Source organism: Schistocerca piceifrons, chromosome 7 (genome assembly GCF_021461385.2).
Source record: "Schistocerca piceifrons isolate TAMUIC-IGC-003096 chromosome 7, iqSchPice1.1, whole genome shotgun sequence".
Classification (NCBI taxonomy): domain Eukaryota; kingdom Metazoa; phylum Arthropoda; class Insecta; order Orthoptera; family Acrididae; genus Schistocerca; species Schistocerca piceifrons.
In genome coordinates, this window is record NC_060144.1 from 38107240 (window position 1) to 38123006 (window position 15767).

Below are 15767 nucleotides of genomic sequence, written 5' to 3' on the forward strand. Positions count from 1 at the left end.
GACTGGCTCTCCCAAGGCCGTCAGTAGTTCTAATAGAATGCTGTCTACTCTGGGGGCCTTGTTTCAGTGCAGGTCTTCCAGTGCTCTGTCAAACTCTTCACGCAGTATCTTATCTCCCATTTTGTCTTCATCTACATCCTCTTCCATTTCCATAATATTGTCCTCAAGTACATCACCCTTGTATAAACCCTCTATATACTCCTTCCACCTTTCTGCCTTCCCTTCTTTGCTTAGAAGTGGGTTGCCGTCTGAGCTCTTGATATTCATACAAGTGGTTCTCATCTCTCCAAAGGTCTCTTTAATTTTCCTGTAGGCAGTATCTATCTTACCCCTAGTGAGACAAGCCTCTACATCCTTACATTTGTCCTCTAGCCATCCCTGCTTAGCCATTTTGCACTTCCTGTCGATCTCATTTTTGAGACGTTTGTATTCCTTTTTGCCTGCTTCATTTACTGCATTTTTATATTTTCTCCTTTCATCAATTAAATTCAATAGTTTTTCTGTTACCCAAGGGTTTCTACTAGCCCTCGTCTTTTTACCTACTTGATCCTCTGCTGCCTTCACTACTTCACCCCTCAAAGCTACCCATTCTTCTTCCAGTGTACTTCTTTCCCCCACTGCTATCAATTATTCCCTTATGCTCTCCCTGAAACTCTGTACAACCTCTGGTTCTTTCAGTTTATCCAGGTCCCATCTCCTTAAATTCCCACTTTTTTGCAGTTTCTTCAGTTTCAATCTGCAGTTCATAACCAATAGATTGTGGTCAGAGTCGACATCTGCCCCTGGGAATGTCTTACAATTTAAACCCTGGTTCCCAAATCTCTGTCTTACCATTATATAATCTATCTGATACCTTTTAGTATCTCCAGGATTCTTCCATGTGTACAACCTTATTTTATGATTCTTGAACCAATTGTTAGCTATGATTAAGTTATGTTCTGTGCAAAATTCTACCAGACGGCTTCCTCTTTCATTTCTTAGCCCCAATCCATATTCACCTACTATGTTTCCTTCTCTCCCTTTTCCTACCGACCAATTCCAGTCACCCATGACTATTAAATTTTTGTCCCCCCTTCACTACCTGAATAATTTCTTTTATCTCATCATACATTTCATCAATTTCTTCATCATCTGCAGAGCTAGCTGGCATATAAACTTGTACTACTGTAGCAGGCGTGGGCTTCGTGTCTATCGTGGCCATAATAATGTGTTCACTATGCTGTTTGTAGTAGCTTACCTGTACTCGTATTTTTTTATTCATTATTAAACCTACTCCTGCATTACCCATATTTGATTTTGTATTTACAACCCTGTATTCACCTGACCAAAAGCCTTGTTCCTCCTGCCACCGAACTTCACTAATTCCCACTACATCTAACTTTAACCTAGCCATTTCCCTTTTTAAATTTTCTAACCTACCTGTCCGATTATGGGATCTGACATTCCACACTCCGATCTGTAGAACACCAGTTTCCTTTCTCCTGATAACAACTTCCTCTTGAGTAGTCCCCGCCCAAAGATCCAAATGGGGGACTATTTTACCTCCGGAATATTTTACCCAAGAGGACGCCATCATCATTTAACCATACAGTAAAGCTGCATGTCCTCGGGAAAAATTATGGCTGTAGTTTCGCCTTGCTTACAGCCATTCGCAGTACCAGCACAGCAATGCCGTTTTGGTTAGTGTTACAAGGCCAGATCAGTCAATCATCCAGACTGTTGCCCCTGCAACTACTGAAAAGGCTGCTGCCCCTCTTCAGGAACCACACATTTGTCTGGCCTCTCAACAGATACCCCTCTGTTGTGGTTGCATCTATGGTACGGCTATCTGTATCGCTGAGGCATGCAAGCCTCCCCACCAACGGCAAGGTCCATGGTTCATGGGGGGGGGACATGCACCACAAAATGTACTGGAGAATGATGAATACAAATTATACTGGAACAGAACCATTATAACAGATAAAACAACACCAAATAACAAACCTGACATCATACTCACCAATAAAAAGAAGAAATTAACACAGCTAATCGAAATATCCGTACCCAATACAACAAATATATAGAGAAGAAACCAGGAGAAAAAATTGAAAAATACATCCAACTGGCTGAGGAAGTCAAGGACATGTGGCATCAGGATAAAGTTGACATTATACCAATTATACTATCAACTACAGGAGTCATACCACACAGTATCCACCTGTACATCAACGCAATACAGCTACATCCAAACATATATATATACAACTACAGAAATCTGTAATTATTGATACATGTTCAATTACCCAAAAGTTCCTAAATGCAATGTAACGTATACCGTACAGTTAGAAGGAAGTCACTCTTGATCAAGGTCCGCGTCACTTTCCACTTTTAACCAGACATAACGTCTGAGAAAGGAAAGAAATAATAATAATAATAATAATAATAATAATAATAATAAAACCCTGAGGAGGCCTGGGAAAAGAATAGGCCTCCAGTATGTTCTGCCAGTCGTAAAAGGTGACGAAAAGAACAAACCACTAATAGGGCTAACCCCACTTTTAGTGTGCTTAGTTGGTTCAGGACAGAACTAATGAAGCCTTGGTCAACCACTGTCATGGACGGGGACGACGCTTGAACCCTATGCCCGTCCACAATGGTAATGACACTGTTAGCCACATGGAAAATGATTTAAATCCAAATAGAGGTGTTTTGCAGGATATGCTTCCTGCAACCACTCTAGAAGGAAAACAAAGACAGAGGATGAGATGGTCAGATGAAGTTAACTGACACCTCATGTTCTGTTATTACCAAGCAAAAAACTTAGGAACCAACACAACAGGATACAGATCACAAGTATACACAACATTTATTACCAGATACCCAGAATTAAAATTTTTAACAGAATAATGACTAGCTGATCAGATTTGGGTAATAATAAAAAATAACAGGATACCCCAGTCAGAATTAGAAAACATCAAACAACAAGTACAACAAATACTGGAACAAGATAATGTGCAATCAGAAGAAGAAGGAAATACAGTAATGGACTCAAACATCCCAGAGCAAACAAACAAAGAACAACACGCATCAATCAAACAATCAGAGGAAAACGAAATCTTAAGACAGTCACCAGGACAAGGACAAACAGAATATGAAGTGACAGACATGTTAGATATAGAAGAAAAATTTCTGCTGACATATATAGATTACAAAGACACAAATATAGACATTAGACCATTCTTGCGTAGACCACCAAATAACCCACAAGTCGAAACAACAATAACAACTATCAACACAATCATATACAACAAAATAAATGAAAATACAACTATGGAAGAGTTACAACTACTGGTTTATACAGGAGCACTCACTACACTAAATATACACACTAGGCAGAGATCAGAACCAACCAACACACAGAAGAAACCCACAAAACCAGCATGGCAACACAGGCTACAGATCAGAATAGAAAAACTGAGAAAAGACATCAGACAGCTAACACAATTTATAAGAAATGAAATATCAGACAAAAAATGAAAAAGGTTAGGTAAAATCTCACAACAAGAAGTGATAGAGCAGTTAGATGAAAAGAAGCAGAAATTACAAGCATTGGCCAAATGACTTAGAAGATACAAAAAAAGTGAAAATAGAAGGAAACAAAACCAAACATTCAACACAAACCAAAATAAATTTTACCAGACAATAGATAACACACACATTAAAATACACAATCCACCAAACATAACAGACATGGAACACTTCTGGATCAACATATGGTCAAACCTGGTACAACATAACAGGCATTCACGGTGGATACCAGCAGAAACAGACACATACAAGATGATACCACAAATGCCTGAAGTGATAATTTTGCAACATGAAGACACCCAAGCAATTAATTCTATGCACAATTGGAAAGCCCCTGGAAAAGATAAATTAGCAAATTTCTGGCTAAAGAAGTTCACCTCAACACATTCACATCTAACTAAATTATTTAATATATATCTAAAAACAAAGATGATGTAACTTACCAAACAAAAGCGCTGGCATGTTGATAGACACACAAACATACACACAAAATTCAAGCTTTCACAACAAACGGTTGCTTCATCAGGAAGGAGGGAAGAAGAGGGAAAGACGAAAGGATGTGGGCTTTAAGGGAGAGGGTAAGGAGTCATTCCAATTCCGGGAGCGGAAAGACTTAGACTCGCACACACACACATATCCATCTGCTTGTACACAGACACAAGCAGACATTTATTTCCTTGTCATATATTCAATGTCTTCTTTGCTTTGTGCTGAAATTAGCTGGCCATCAGCAAATGTACTATGATTTATTGGGATACCTGTGTTCTTACACATTTTCTTATAATTTTTCAATGCTTACCCTACATATATATTGTAAAGTGTTGGTGATAAGCTGCATCTCTGATGAAATTCATATGTAACTTTAAATCCATCTGAGGGAAAGTTTTCTATTTCTATTCTAGCTGTAGAGATTTCATATACTAGCTCTGAATTGCTTTAATTATGACACAATCCATTTAGATCCATAAGGATGTATGCTGAGGTCACAGAAGTCATGGGATAGTGATATGTACATGTGCAGATGTCGGTAGTATCACATTCATAAGATATAAAAGGGCAGTGGGTTGATGTACCTGTCGTATGTACTCAGGTGATTCATGTGAAAAGGTTTCTAATATGGTTAGGCCGCATGATGGGAATTAAGACTTTGAATGCAGAATGGTAGTTGGAGCTAGACTTATAGGACATTCCAATTTGGAAACTGTTTGGAACTTCAATATTCTGAGATCCACAATGTCAAGAGCCTGCCGAGAATGCCATATCCCAGGCATTACCTCTCACAATAGACTATACAAATGTGGATGGCCTTCACTTAGCGATTAAGCACAGCTACGTTTGCATAGAGTTGTCTGTGATGACAGACAAACAACAATAAATGAAATAATTGCAGAAATAAACATGGGACCTACAACCAATGTATTCATTAGGACAGTGCAGCAAAATTAGGTATTAATGGTTTGGGGCAAGAGATAATCAATGTGAGTGCCTCTACTAACAGCACAACATCGCCTGCAGTGCCTCTCTTGGGCTCATGATTGTATCGGTTGGACTGTAGATGACTGGAAAACTGTGGCTTGGTCAGATGAGTCCTGATTCCTGTTGATAAGAGCTGATAGTAGGGTCTGAGTGTGGCACAGAACCCACAAAGCTAAGGACCCAGGTTGTCAGTAAGACACTGTGCAAGGTGGTGGTGGCAGCTCTGTAATGGTGTGGGCTATGTTTATATAGAATGGACTGGGTCCTCTCGTCCAACTGAACTAGTTGGAGACCATTTTCAGCCATTCATAAACTTCACATTCCCAAACAATGGAGTTTTTATGGATGACAATCCTTCCTGTCACTTGGCCACAATTGCTTTCAACTGGTTTGAAGAAAATTTTAGACAATTCAAGCAAATGATATGGCCACCTGATACAAATTCCATCAAACAATTATGGGACATAATCAAGAAGTCAATTCATGCACAAAAGTCCTGCTCTGGCGACACTTTCACAATTATGGACTGTTATAGAGCCAGCACAGGTCAGTATTTCTACAGGGGACTTCCAAGGACTTGTCAAGTCCATGTCACATTGAGTTCCTCCACTATTTCAGTCAAAAGGAGATTTGACACAATGTTGAGAGGTATTTCATGACTTTTGTCACCCCATCGTACTGCATTAAGTTTATCTGCTGATAATAAAAGCAAGGCTTGTTGGTCTATTATAAATACAAATCACAAACCCTCCAACTCGCAGGAACACAGAAAAATACAGTTCATGATCAGCAAAATAACTATAACTGAACAGAATAAAATCATAAATCTCTTCAACAACTATTTTGCCACAGCAGGCCAAAAACTGAAAGAAAATAAAAAAAAACAAATAACAAAAAACACAATAACACATGGAAAACATTTATTAATCCCCAGGGGAAAACAATGGCACTTTTCCCAGTGACAGAAGAAGAAACACTAAAGACAGTAAAAACCTGAAACAAACAAAGTTGTGTGGAATTGACGGAATATCAAGTATAGAATTTAAACACCGTATGCAGGAACACAAGAAACCTCTTACACAACTAATCAGTGCATCATTCCTGGAAGGAACTTTTCCAAAGTGCTTAAAGACAGCACTGATAAAACCAATACATAAAAAGGGGAATGAATACTATCCAGAAAATTACAGGCCTATGGCTCTTTTACCAGTCATACCAAAAATATTCGAAGGAGCTTATGCACAGAGACTCATTGCTTTTCTGATGTAATATGAAACAATCAACAAGAATCAGTTCGGCTTACAGAAAGATAAATGCACTATAGAGGCAGTAATAGATCACATCAAAAATGTCATAACAACTTGGACTCTAAAAATAAATGTGTAGGAGTATTTATGGATCTAACATAGGCATTTGACTGTGTAGACCACAATACTTTAGTAGAAATAAGGAGTATATGGCATAAGAGGAAATACAGGTGACTGGATTCTCTCATACCTGACAAAGAGGAGCCAATATATTGAAATTACAAAATCTAATGGTGAAAAAATAAGATCTAAAGCAAGAATTTTATACTTCTCTGTGCCCCAAGGCTCCATTCTTGGCCTAGTACTCTTCATTCTATAGACAAATCACATCCCAAATATGATTAGGTATGGCAGTATAGTTACCTATGCAGATGACACAACTCTTCTGTTCAAGGATAAAGACACAGAAAAGTTAGAAATAAAAGCCAATGTAGAAGTAAATAATGCCCTCTCAAGATTTACTGAATTAAGCATGCACAACAATACTGCTAAAACACTTTGTGTAAACATCAAACTTCGTAACTTTCACAGTGAAGATATCAACGTATGCATAGATGAGTGCATAGCAGGGAACACCAAATATACAAAATTCCTTGGGATAATTGTTGATGAAAATGTAAACTGGGATAAGCATGTAGAATATATAAGGGGGGAAACTCTGTACAAACCTATATGTGCTGCACCGTCTCAGCTACCTAAAAGATACAGGCATTATGAAAACAATATACTATGCGTTAATTCATATGACATTAAGTTATGGCACCTCAAAAACAAATATTAATAAAGTATTTAAATTAGAAAAAAGAGCTATAAGAATGATAGCCAACCTTAAATGGAAAGATTCAGGTAAACCAGCAATTAAAGTTCTCAAAATACTACAATTACCCAGTATATACCTATATGAACTCCTCTGTTGGACAAAATTCAAATATTCTGCCAATACTAGAGTTAACAACACACAACACAACCATGACACAAGAAAATGGAACCTCTTCCATGAGCCTACACACAACACCACAAAATACCAAAAAAAAGCCATTATACGCTGGAGCAAAAGCCCTTCAAAAACTCCCTTCATTCTTGAGAGAAATAAACAATAAAAATATTTTCAAAAATGTCTCAAAAATTTTGTAATGGAAAACTGTTATTACAGTGTTAATGAATATATGTGCACTGCAGTTCAAAACAATTGCAATACCATTATTGTATCAAAAGAAAAATTGTACAAAATCTAATTTAATATGAAATAGCTGAAGAATAGTTTTTTAATAAATTATATTTTTGTTCAACAGTAGACAGTAAAAACTATGTACCTCTCAGTGCATAAAATGGAAATGTATCTTGATCCATACAGTGTACTTTTTCAAATGCTAAGTAAATAAATAAAATAAGTACATAAAAAATCTCTTCCTATGTCTACAAATACAATATGAAGAGGCTGATCTCCAATATTTATCTCTTTTGAAGCATTCATTGCAATTAATTTAAGTCATTGTGGTGTTTATTTGCTAGTAAGCAGGCATACACTGTACACAGAGAATTCAAGTGGAGGTGCTGTGTGTGTCCTCAGGATGTACAGTAGTGCACTGCAGGAGGACTTGTTTGCTGCAGTAGCAGAGGAGGGATACCCGGAGCTGGCGGACTATTTGGAGACCTGGACCACCACACCTGGCTTCCCAGTCATCAACGTCACTCGTGAGGGGAAGAATGCCACCCTGTCACAGGTGTGTGCTTCTCATGTTGTGCAAATTCTCACATAACTATCTCATTCATCTATATATTTATAAATTGCTTATCTTTTAAAAATAATTTATTTGGCTAGATGAGTTATTAAACACAAAAGATATGCTACATCACAACAGTCTCAGCAATGGAAGTGTAAATGTTTCAGGTAAAACTAAATCAAATAGTGAAACATCTGGCATGGAATAACAGTAATATGAATTACAATAGGTGGCTACTCGTCACAGATAGGAGTTATGAAGCAGCAAATCGGTACATGTAAAGTAAGACTGTTGGATTTTATGAGAGGTGTTCGATAAGTAATGCAACACATTTTTTTCTTGGCTAAGGTCAGTTGAAAAAATGTGGAATATGTTGTGGGAGATCATGGAATATCCCCACTTCAGCTGCTGTAGTTTCGTGTAGTTCCAACAGGTGGTGGCACTTAACGTAGCCTCCAAAATAGCATCTGTAACTGAGGTACATTCCAAGGACAGAGCTGTCATCGAGTGTCTTTGGCAGAAAGCCAGAGCATCTCAGGTATTAACAAGTGCTTGCAGAATGCCTACAGAGACCTGCCAGTGAACAAAACACGGTGAGTCGTTGGGCGAGGTATCTGTCATGATCACAACGAGGTCATGCATGCCGGCTGGCTACACACAGTTGTGACTCCAACTGTGCTGTAATGTGCAGACCCAATAATTCCAGGTGATTGACAGATCACAATCAAACACATGGCTGCACAACTGGACATCTGTTGGTAATGCTGACACACTCGTCGAGTTGGGGTACTCAAATATGGGTTCCTCACCGTGTAACCCAAGGCTGTAGAATGCGACAAATAACCTTCTGTATGGACTTGTTTGCACATTATGAGTTGAAAGTGACAATTTTATGTTTAACATGATCGCAGGAAACAAAAAATGTGTACATTATTTTGAACTGCAAACAAAACAGCAGTCTGGGAAGTGACACCATACAACCTCTTCTCTGAATAAAAAGGTGTAAACCACACCCTGAGCCAATAAAGTCATGACAGCTGTCTTGTGGAACTCTGAAGGGGTTATTCTGTTTGATGTCTTTCCTTGTAGTGCAACAATCAACTCAGAAGTGCATTCTGCTAGGCTCAGGAACTTGAAGAAACCACTTGAGTGTGTTCATCAACACAAAAATGCAAACTTCTCCTTCTCCATGACAATTCAAAGCCTCACTTAAGTCTGTGCACCTGAGAGGAGCTCACAAAACTTCACTGGACTGTTTTCCCTGATCCATACTACAGCCCAGCTCTTGCACATCTGACTTCTGTCTGTTTAGCCCAATAAAGGATACTGTCTGTGGGAAGCAGCACATGGATGACAAGGAGGTTAATGAAGCAGCAAGATCTTGGCTCCAATGCCGACCCATAGATTCGCACAGTGCGGGCATACAGGCCTTGCAGCAAGGTGAAATATGGCCATCACACTGAATGAAGAGTATGTTGAAAAATATGGTGTATTTGGATCCTGAATAAAACCAACCTGCTTTTGGGGGAAAATGTGTTGCATTACTTATTGAAAGCTCCTAAGCTAAATTAACCTGTGGATAATCCAGGATGGAATAAGAGTAATATGAACAGGGTAGGTCGCTACTTGGCACTTATAGGAGACGAGGTACTGGCAGAAGTAAAGCTGTGAGGATGGGGCGTGAGTCGTGCTTGGGCAGCTCAGTTGGTAGAGCACTTGCCCACGAAAGGCAAAGGTCCCGAGTTCGAGTCTCAGTCTGGCACACAGTTTTAATCTGCCACGAAGTTTCATTTTACATCTTCATTCTTAATATCTACATGTTTTGAACCCTCTCCCTCTAGAGGACTCTGAATTGTAGCATGTACCATGCCAATGTGTAGCATAACTACGTTGCTGCATGAGAAAGTGTGTGTTGCAATAGAGTTTAGAATTCAAAGAGTTATTTCACACATTGAGCTCCCTCTTCTTCAGCATGGAAGTGTCAGACCACACACACAGCCTTTGACATCTGCAACAATCCACTGATCATCCTCCATACAGTTTTGACTTGGCCCCATCTAATTTTCAAATGTTTTGAAAACTTAAAGAACACCCTTGAGGACTTCACTTCAGTAGTGATGAAGCATTGCAAGCAAAGGTGAGGTTGTGGCTCTAGCAACAAAGACAAACATTCCACAGTGATGGTATCAACAAATTTTCTCTCATTGGTGGAAATGGGTTCATTGCCAGGGTGACGTGATTTGGATGGGGATTTAAGAGATTCTCTGCTATTGAGACTGGTGACATGTTGCAAATGGAGAAACAATGTTCTTGGGGGAAAAAAGAGTTTGTTGGTTAAGTTCTCTTGTTGATAGTTCAGTAGTAACATTTGTAACTAGGAGAGTAATAAATAGTTCTTCATGAAAATCAGAACCATTTTTCCTACAAATTTTTGGGGCTCTGTCTGAAGTTAACTGAACATGTGATGATGCAGTTTTGCTGCCTAAACTGTGATGTTCACAATGAACTTTTCTGAGCACCATTTTGTCTGTGTCAAAATAGTGATGTTTAATTGTGCCAATTTTGGATCTATGACAAGGATTCACATGGATGATGATTAGTGGTAGCAGAGTGATGGAAGGAGAAATTTTAAATGTGATGAAAGGGGAAGTAGCAAACAAAAAAAATCCAGAAATAACAACATTAGGTGAAATCAGAAAAGCAAATAAAAATAAAACTCTGTGCAGGTTCAAAACATCAAATCTATACATAAGTTAATTTTCAGAATGGTTACAGATAACAGAAGAAACTGAAAGTGTTTAAGAGAATTTCCTGGCTTTACTTTTCAGTCACCAGCTGGTGAATTTGAAGCTAAGAAGGCATTCAATGAAGAATCTTTCTCCGGATTGGAGTTAGGTGCAATCTGCCTTATATTGTGTATAGATAGTAGAGCAAAAAATGAAATGACTGCCAACATTGACAAAATTGCGGTGAAAATTAATGACATCATAGAATGTGAAGAGGATGGTGGTGATGCAAATGATGAAGAAGGGGATCTAATCCAAATGGGTAGAAATAAAAGATTGAGTTTACTCGAAAATAGATGGAAAATGATTACGATTTAGAAATAGGCAATAAAAATGAAACACGATTCTCACCATATTCACAAGATGAATGGAAAGTTTCCATCATTTTGTGACTTCTAGGGTGATCTTTTTAATGGTGGTGATGGATATCGAGTTAAAAAGTGGATCGTGAACTTTGAGGAAACAGCATTTTTGATGGGTTGGAACCTGCGACTCTCTATTTCAGTATGTGATTGATGGGATAGAACACAACTCAGGCACAAAACGTCTACCTTGTCACAGAAGTGTGAAAGACATTAAGGAAAAACTGAGGTATTATGAAAGAGCTGTGAAGTAATTGCCAAAAAGAAATAACAAATGTTACAGCACTGAAAATGTAAAGAAAGGTGCTGAAGAATCAAGTAACAGAAATGCTGAAAGTGCAGCTTGGAATCCAAAGAAAGTGTTTCGGTTGTGGTACCAGTGGTCACAGTTCAACTGATTGCAACCACAAGAGCGAGAGGGAGGGATGCTTCAATTGTAATGAGTTTGGTCGTATCACATCTCAATGCTCGAAGGAGAAGAATAATCAAAAGGCGACAATGAATGCAAACACTGTTAAGAAAAGTATTAAGAACCATAAATTTCAAAATGTACAAATAAATAACCAAGAGATGAAGGTGCTAATTGACTGTGGCAATGAATTTGCTATGACAGGATGTTCCTGAGACTATGGATACTCAAAGTCTGCAAAAAAATAGATGTCATTGTGACAGGATTTGGGAAAATCTTTATCTTTCCACTACATCCTTTTAAAGGCATAGTTGAGATTGATCATGTGAAAATTGAAACAGAGATTTTTGTGTGGTTTCAAGAGAGAAATTGTTGTTGGAAATGATTTTCTGGATGAGACTGAAGTTTGAATAAACAAGGGCAGAGTTGCCATTAGGAAGTCAGAAGGGGAAGTTCGTCTTGTGTGTAGCAGACAAACCAGAACGAGGTATTGAAAGCTCTGTTAGTGAAGAAACAATGGAACACATCAAAGATTTAGTGACTACTTACACCCCAGCAAAGACAAAATCCACTGATGTAAGGATGAAGATTATGATGATAGAACAACAATTGATAAATAATAGATGCAGAAGATTGTTCCAAGAGAGAAAGAATATGTTGACAACCAAGTTCAGAAGTGGGTAGATGAAGGGATTATAAAACAGAGTTCATACGAAATACTTGCCATGTTGTAGTTGAAAACAGAGAAAAATGGAGACTACTGTGTCTGTAGGCCTATAGATTATAGAATGTTAAACAAGATCACAGAGAAAGATCATTACCCATAGTCCTTAATAGATTATAGATCAAATTTTAGATAAACTAAAAGATGCCTCAAGATGCATGCTTATTTTCCACACTAGATTTCAATAATGTTTTTCTTTTTTTTTCATTTTTTAAAGAGGAAAGAAGAAAATATACCTCATGTACGGCACACTCGGGGCACTTTCAGCTTAGGAAACTTCCATTTGGATTATCAGATTCAGTTGCAGTCTTTCTGTGTTTTACAAACACTCTTTTTTTTAGGCATGCATGAGGAAATATAATATTTATTTTCATGAATAATGTTATAATACCAACAAAGAGAGATGTTGAGTCACACCAGTGACTTGGTTTAGTGTTAAAAACTACAGCGAAATGTGGCTTTGAAATTAATTTTGCAAAATGCTAGTCCTTAATGAGAACAGTTCAGTTCCTTAAGTTTGTTATAGTGTGTGGGCAAATCCAACCTTTGTCTGAAAAGGCAATAGCAGTTCAGAACTTTCCAGAACTGAAATCTATTGCAGCAATACAAAGTTTCCTAGGTCTAACAGTATTTGCTCTGCGACTGTCAAACTGCTGAACAATTTACAGACAAATAATTGAGAATGTACTTTGAAGAAGAGCAGATGCTAACATTTATGATGCTCAAATATATTCTTTTGTTGGATAAAGTTTTAAAAATCTGCAACCCAAAATGTGAAATTAAACTACCGTATACACAGCTGCAAGTAAAGAAGGTTTTGGAGCCATGTTATTACAGAAATCTCCACATGACAAAGAGTTACATCCAGTCATATATAAGAGTACGAAAAACAACCTCTCAATAGGAAAAATACAGTAGCTATAATGATACCTCACAATTAGGGTTGAGATACCTTTAAGGAAAGCAAATGGAAGGTGGACTTCCACATTTCGTCTTTTGTTGTTTTCATGGACTACACTTTATTGCTTGAGAACAATATTATAATTACAATTTAAAAAAACCTTGTTAAAAGAATCACAATGCCCATAGTCTTAAAAATAACTTGAACTGGCTCAATTCATTAAAAACTAATTTTAGAAATTTATACCATTAAGAGCACTGCTTTAAACCTGGAGTATACAGTTCCCTAAAACAACAAAGAAGTCACGCCACTAGCCTTGGCTGCAAGCAGATTCACAAAAAAAAATTATCAGCAAAATGAATAACAATGACAGCCACTAAAATTGCTAACCATATCCAAGCTAGGGTAATGTGTTACACAAGTGTATAGCATCCATCCAAAATACAGAAAGGATAACAAGTCATGCCACTGATTGTGGCTGTTGGAAAGACCTTAGCAATGTAAAAGACTTAATAAAAATCTGTATGCAATAAAAAACGCAATCCCCCAAAACACAGACAAAATTGGGTCCAATATTCAGGAACACATATTTTCAGTAAATTGCCAGCAACCATTACAAACTTGATTTCAGGTAAAGCATGCTTTAAACAGAGTCTGAAAGACTTTTTGATAGGCAACTCCTTCTACTCAGTAGATTAATACACTAGATTCTTGCTAATCTGCCCATTACTGGCATGTATGAGTGCCGGATTAGCAGAAGTGGCAGATTATTGAGTGTCTGAAATTTACTTTATTCGTTTATTTTGGTTTTTATTTACTTTGAAAACATAGGGGATATAGTGTACTGTACTGTACTTTATTAAACCAAAGGATATAATTTTAAAACATAGAGGATATACTTTGTTAAATCAAAAAATAATTAATTTTCAAAGAAAACTTTGTCCTTGATTGTATACTATACATAATTATACAGTTGTATCATTCACTGTGAAACATATCCCCACTTTTAACTGTAACAATGATGATACGCAATGGTGGCATGCTTTATCATGCAACCGCTTTACAAGCATTACATCGGTACTGCATGTATCTGATTACTGCATAATGCAATACTCTAGGAAGACCTCAGCAAATTCAGCGCCAGCAGCATGAGAAATCTTCATGCTCTCCCCTCCTGTGTCCTCTTCTTCATCACTTTCATCATTACTTTCTTGCACACTTTTGATTATTTCTTCATCTGTTAAAGTTTGGTCTGTATCACATTTAGCCATGTAGCAACATCTTCATCACCAATTTCTCCTCCTCCTGGAAGGTTGTGGAATACATCAGTGTACAAAGTAATTGATAATACCAAATTGACTTGCTCATTGTTGTCACTCACTACTGGATCCAACTTGGCATCAATGGGTGACCACTATTTTCTCCAGCTCTTCATTATGGTAGTGCTCTCCACTTTATCCCATGCTTCAGCTGCTTGGAAAACAACATCACGTATGTTAATTGCTTTCCATGCCTTCAGCGTAGTCTCAATAGAGTCGTTTGCACTTTCGTTCAGCAAGGAGACGAGAAGTGAATGTCGATAATGGTATTTAATTGATTCCAAAATTCATAGGTCCATGGGCTGAATTAGGGCTGTCACGTTCGGTGGGAGAAAGAGTGCTTCTATACCATCGGACTTTAGAGAAACATCTGGAGGTTGAGTGGGAGCATTGTCAGTTAGAGAAGGATAGCTTCCAGTGGAAGCTTTTTCTTATTTAGCTCTTTTCTCACTGTTTGTACAAAGGTTTCGTGGAACCAGGAAGAGAATATTTGTCTGTCCATCCACGCTTTCTTCTGAGCACAATACTGCACTGGTAGAGCATTTATGTTAGTGTATTGAAAACAATGTGGATGTTGGGATTTTCCAGTCACCATAAGCAGTAGTTTATGACTCCTATTTGCAGTACAACACGCCATTAATGTTACACGATGTTTCTGTCGCTTGTAACCATGAGCTTCCTTCTTGTTCTTGGCAGCTAATGTTTTTGAAGGAAGAAACTTGTAGAAGAGTCCTGTTTCATTGGCATTATACAAGGCATCAGCAGTTAAATCTTCTTCCTGTATCATCTTTCATATCTTGCTTACAATCTCATCAGCATCCTTATCGTTAGCTGAGTGACTTTCCCCAGTGACTGTCAGCTGCCGAATGCCACGTCATTTTTTCCTGTTTGATAGCCGACCTTCCCTCACTGCAAACAAGTTACTACCACCAAGTTGTTTGTTAAATTCAGCTGCTTTTTCCTTTATAATCAGGCCACTGAATGGAATTCCTTTCCTGCATTGTTGTATGAACCATCTGTAAACAGCTACATCCAGTTCTTCATTCTCACTCTTCCACCTAGCCTTCCATTTTTCCAACTCACTATCCATTTGTCTTGAGTACTGTCAAATAACATTTTCTTTCTGTTTGATCTCACAAATAGTTGCTCATCCAGCAAAAGTTGCTCAGCAGCAATGGCTTTCTGCAAATAA

The 15767-nt window shown here is 37.8% G+C and overlaps 1 protein-coding gene across 1 annotated transcript in view; it reads left to right on the plus strand.

Moving 5' to 3' along the window:
• Positions 1-15767, plus strand: part of LOC124805407 (aminopeptidase N-like) — a 521668-nt gene that overhangs the window by 353625 nt on the left and 152276 nt on the right. Inside the window, exon 9 of the mRNA XM_047265968.1 lies at positions 7921-8074. Within this exon, the coding sequence (XP_047121924.1) occupies positions 7921-8074 (154 nt within the window). The remainder of the gene's footprint in view (positions 1-7920; positions 8075-15767) is intronic.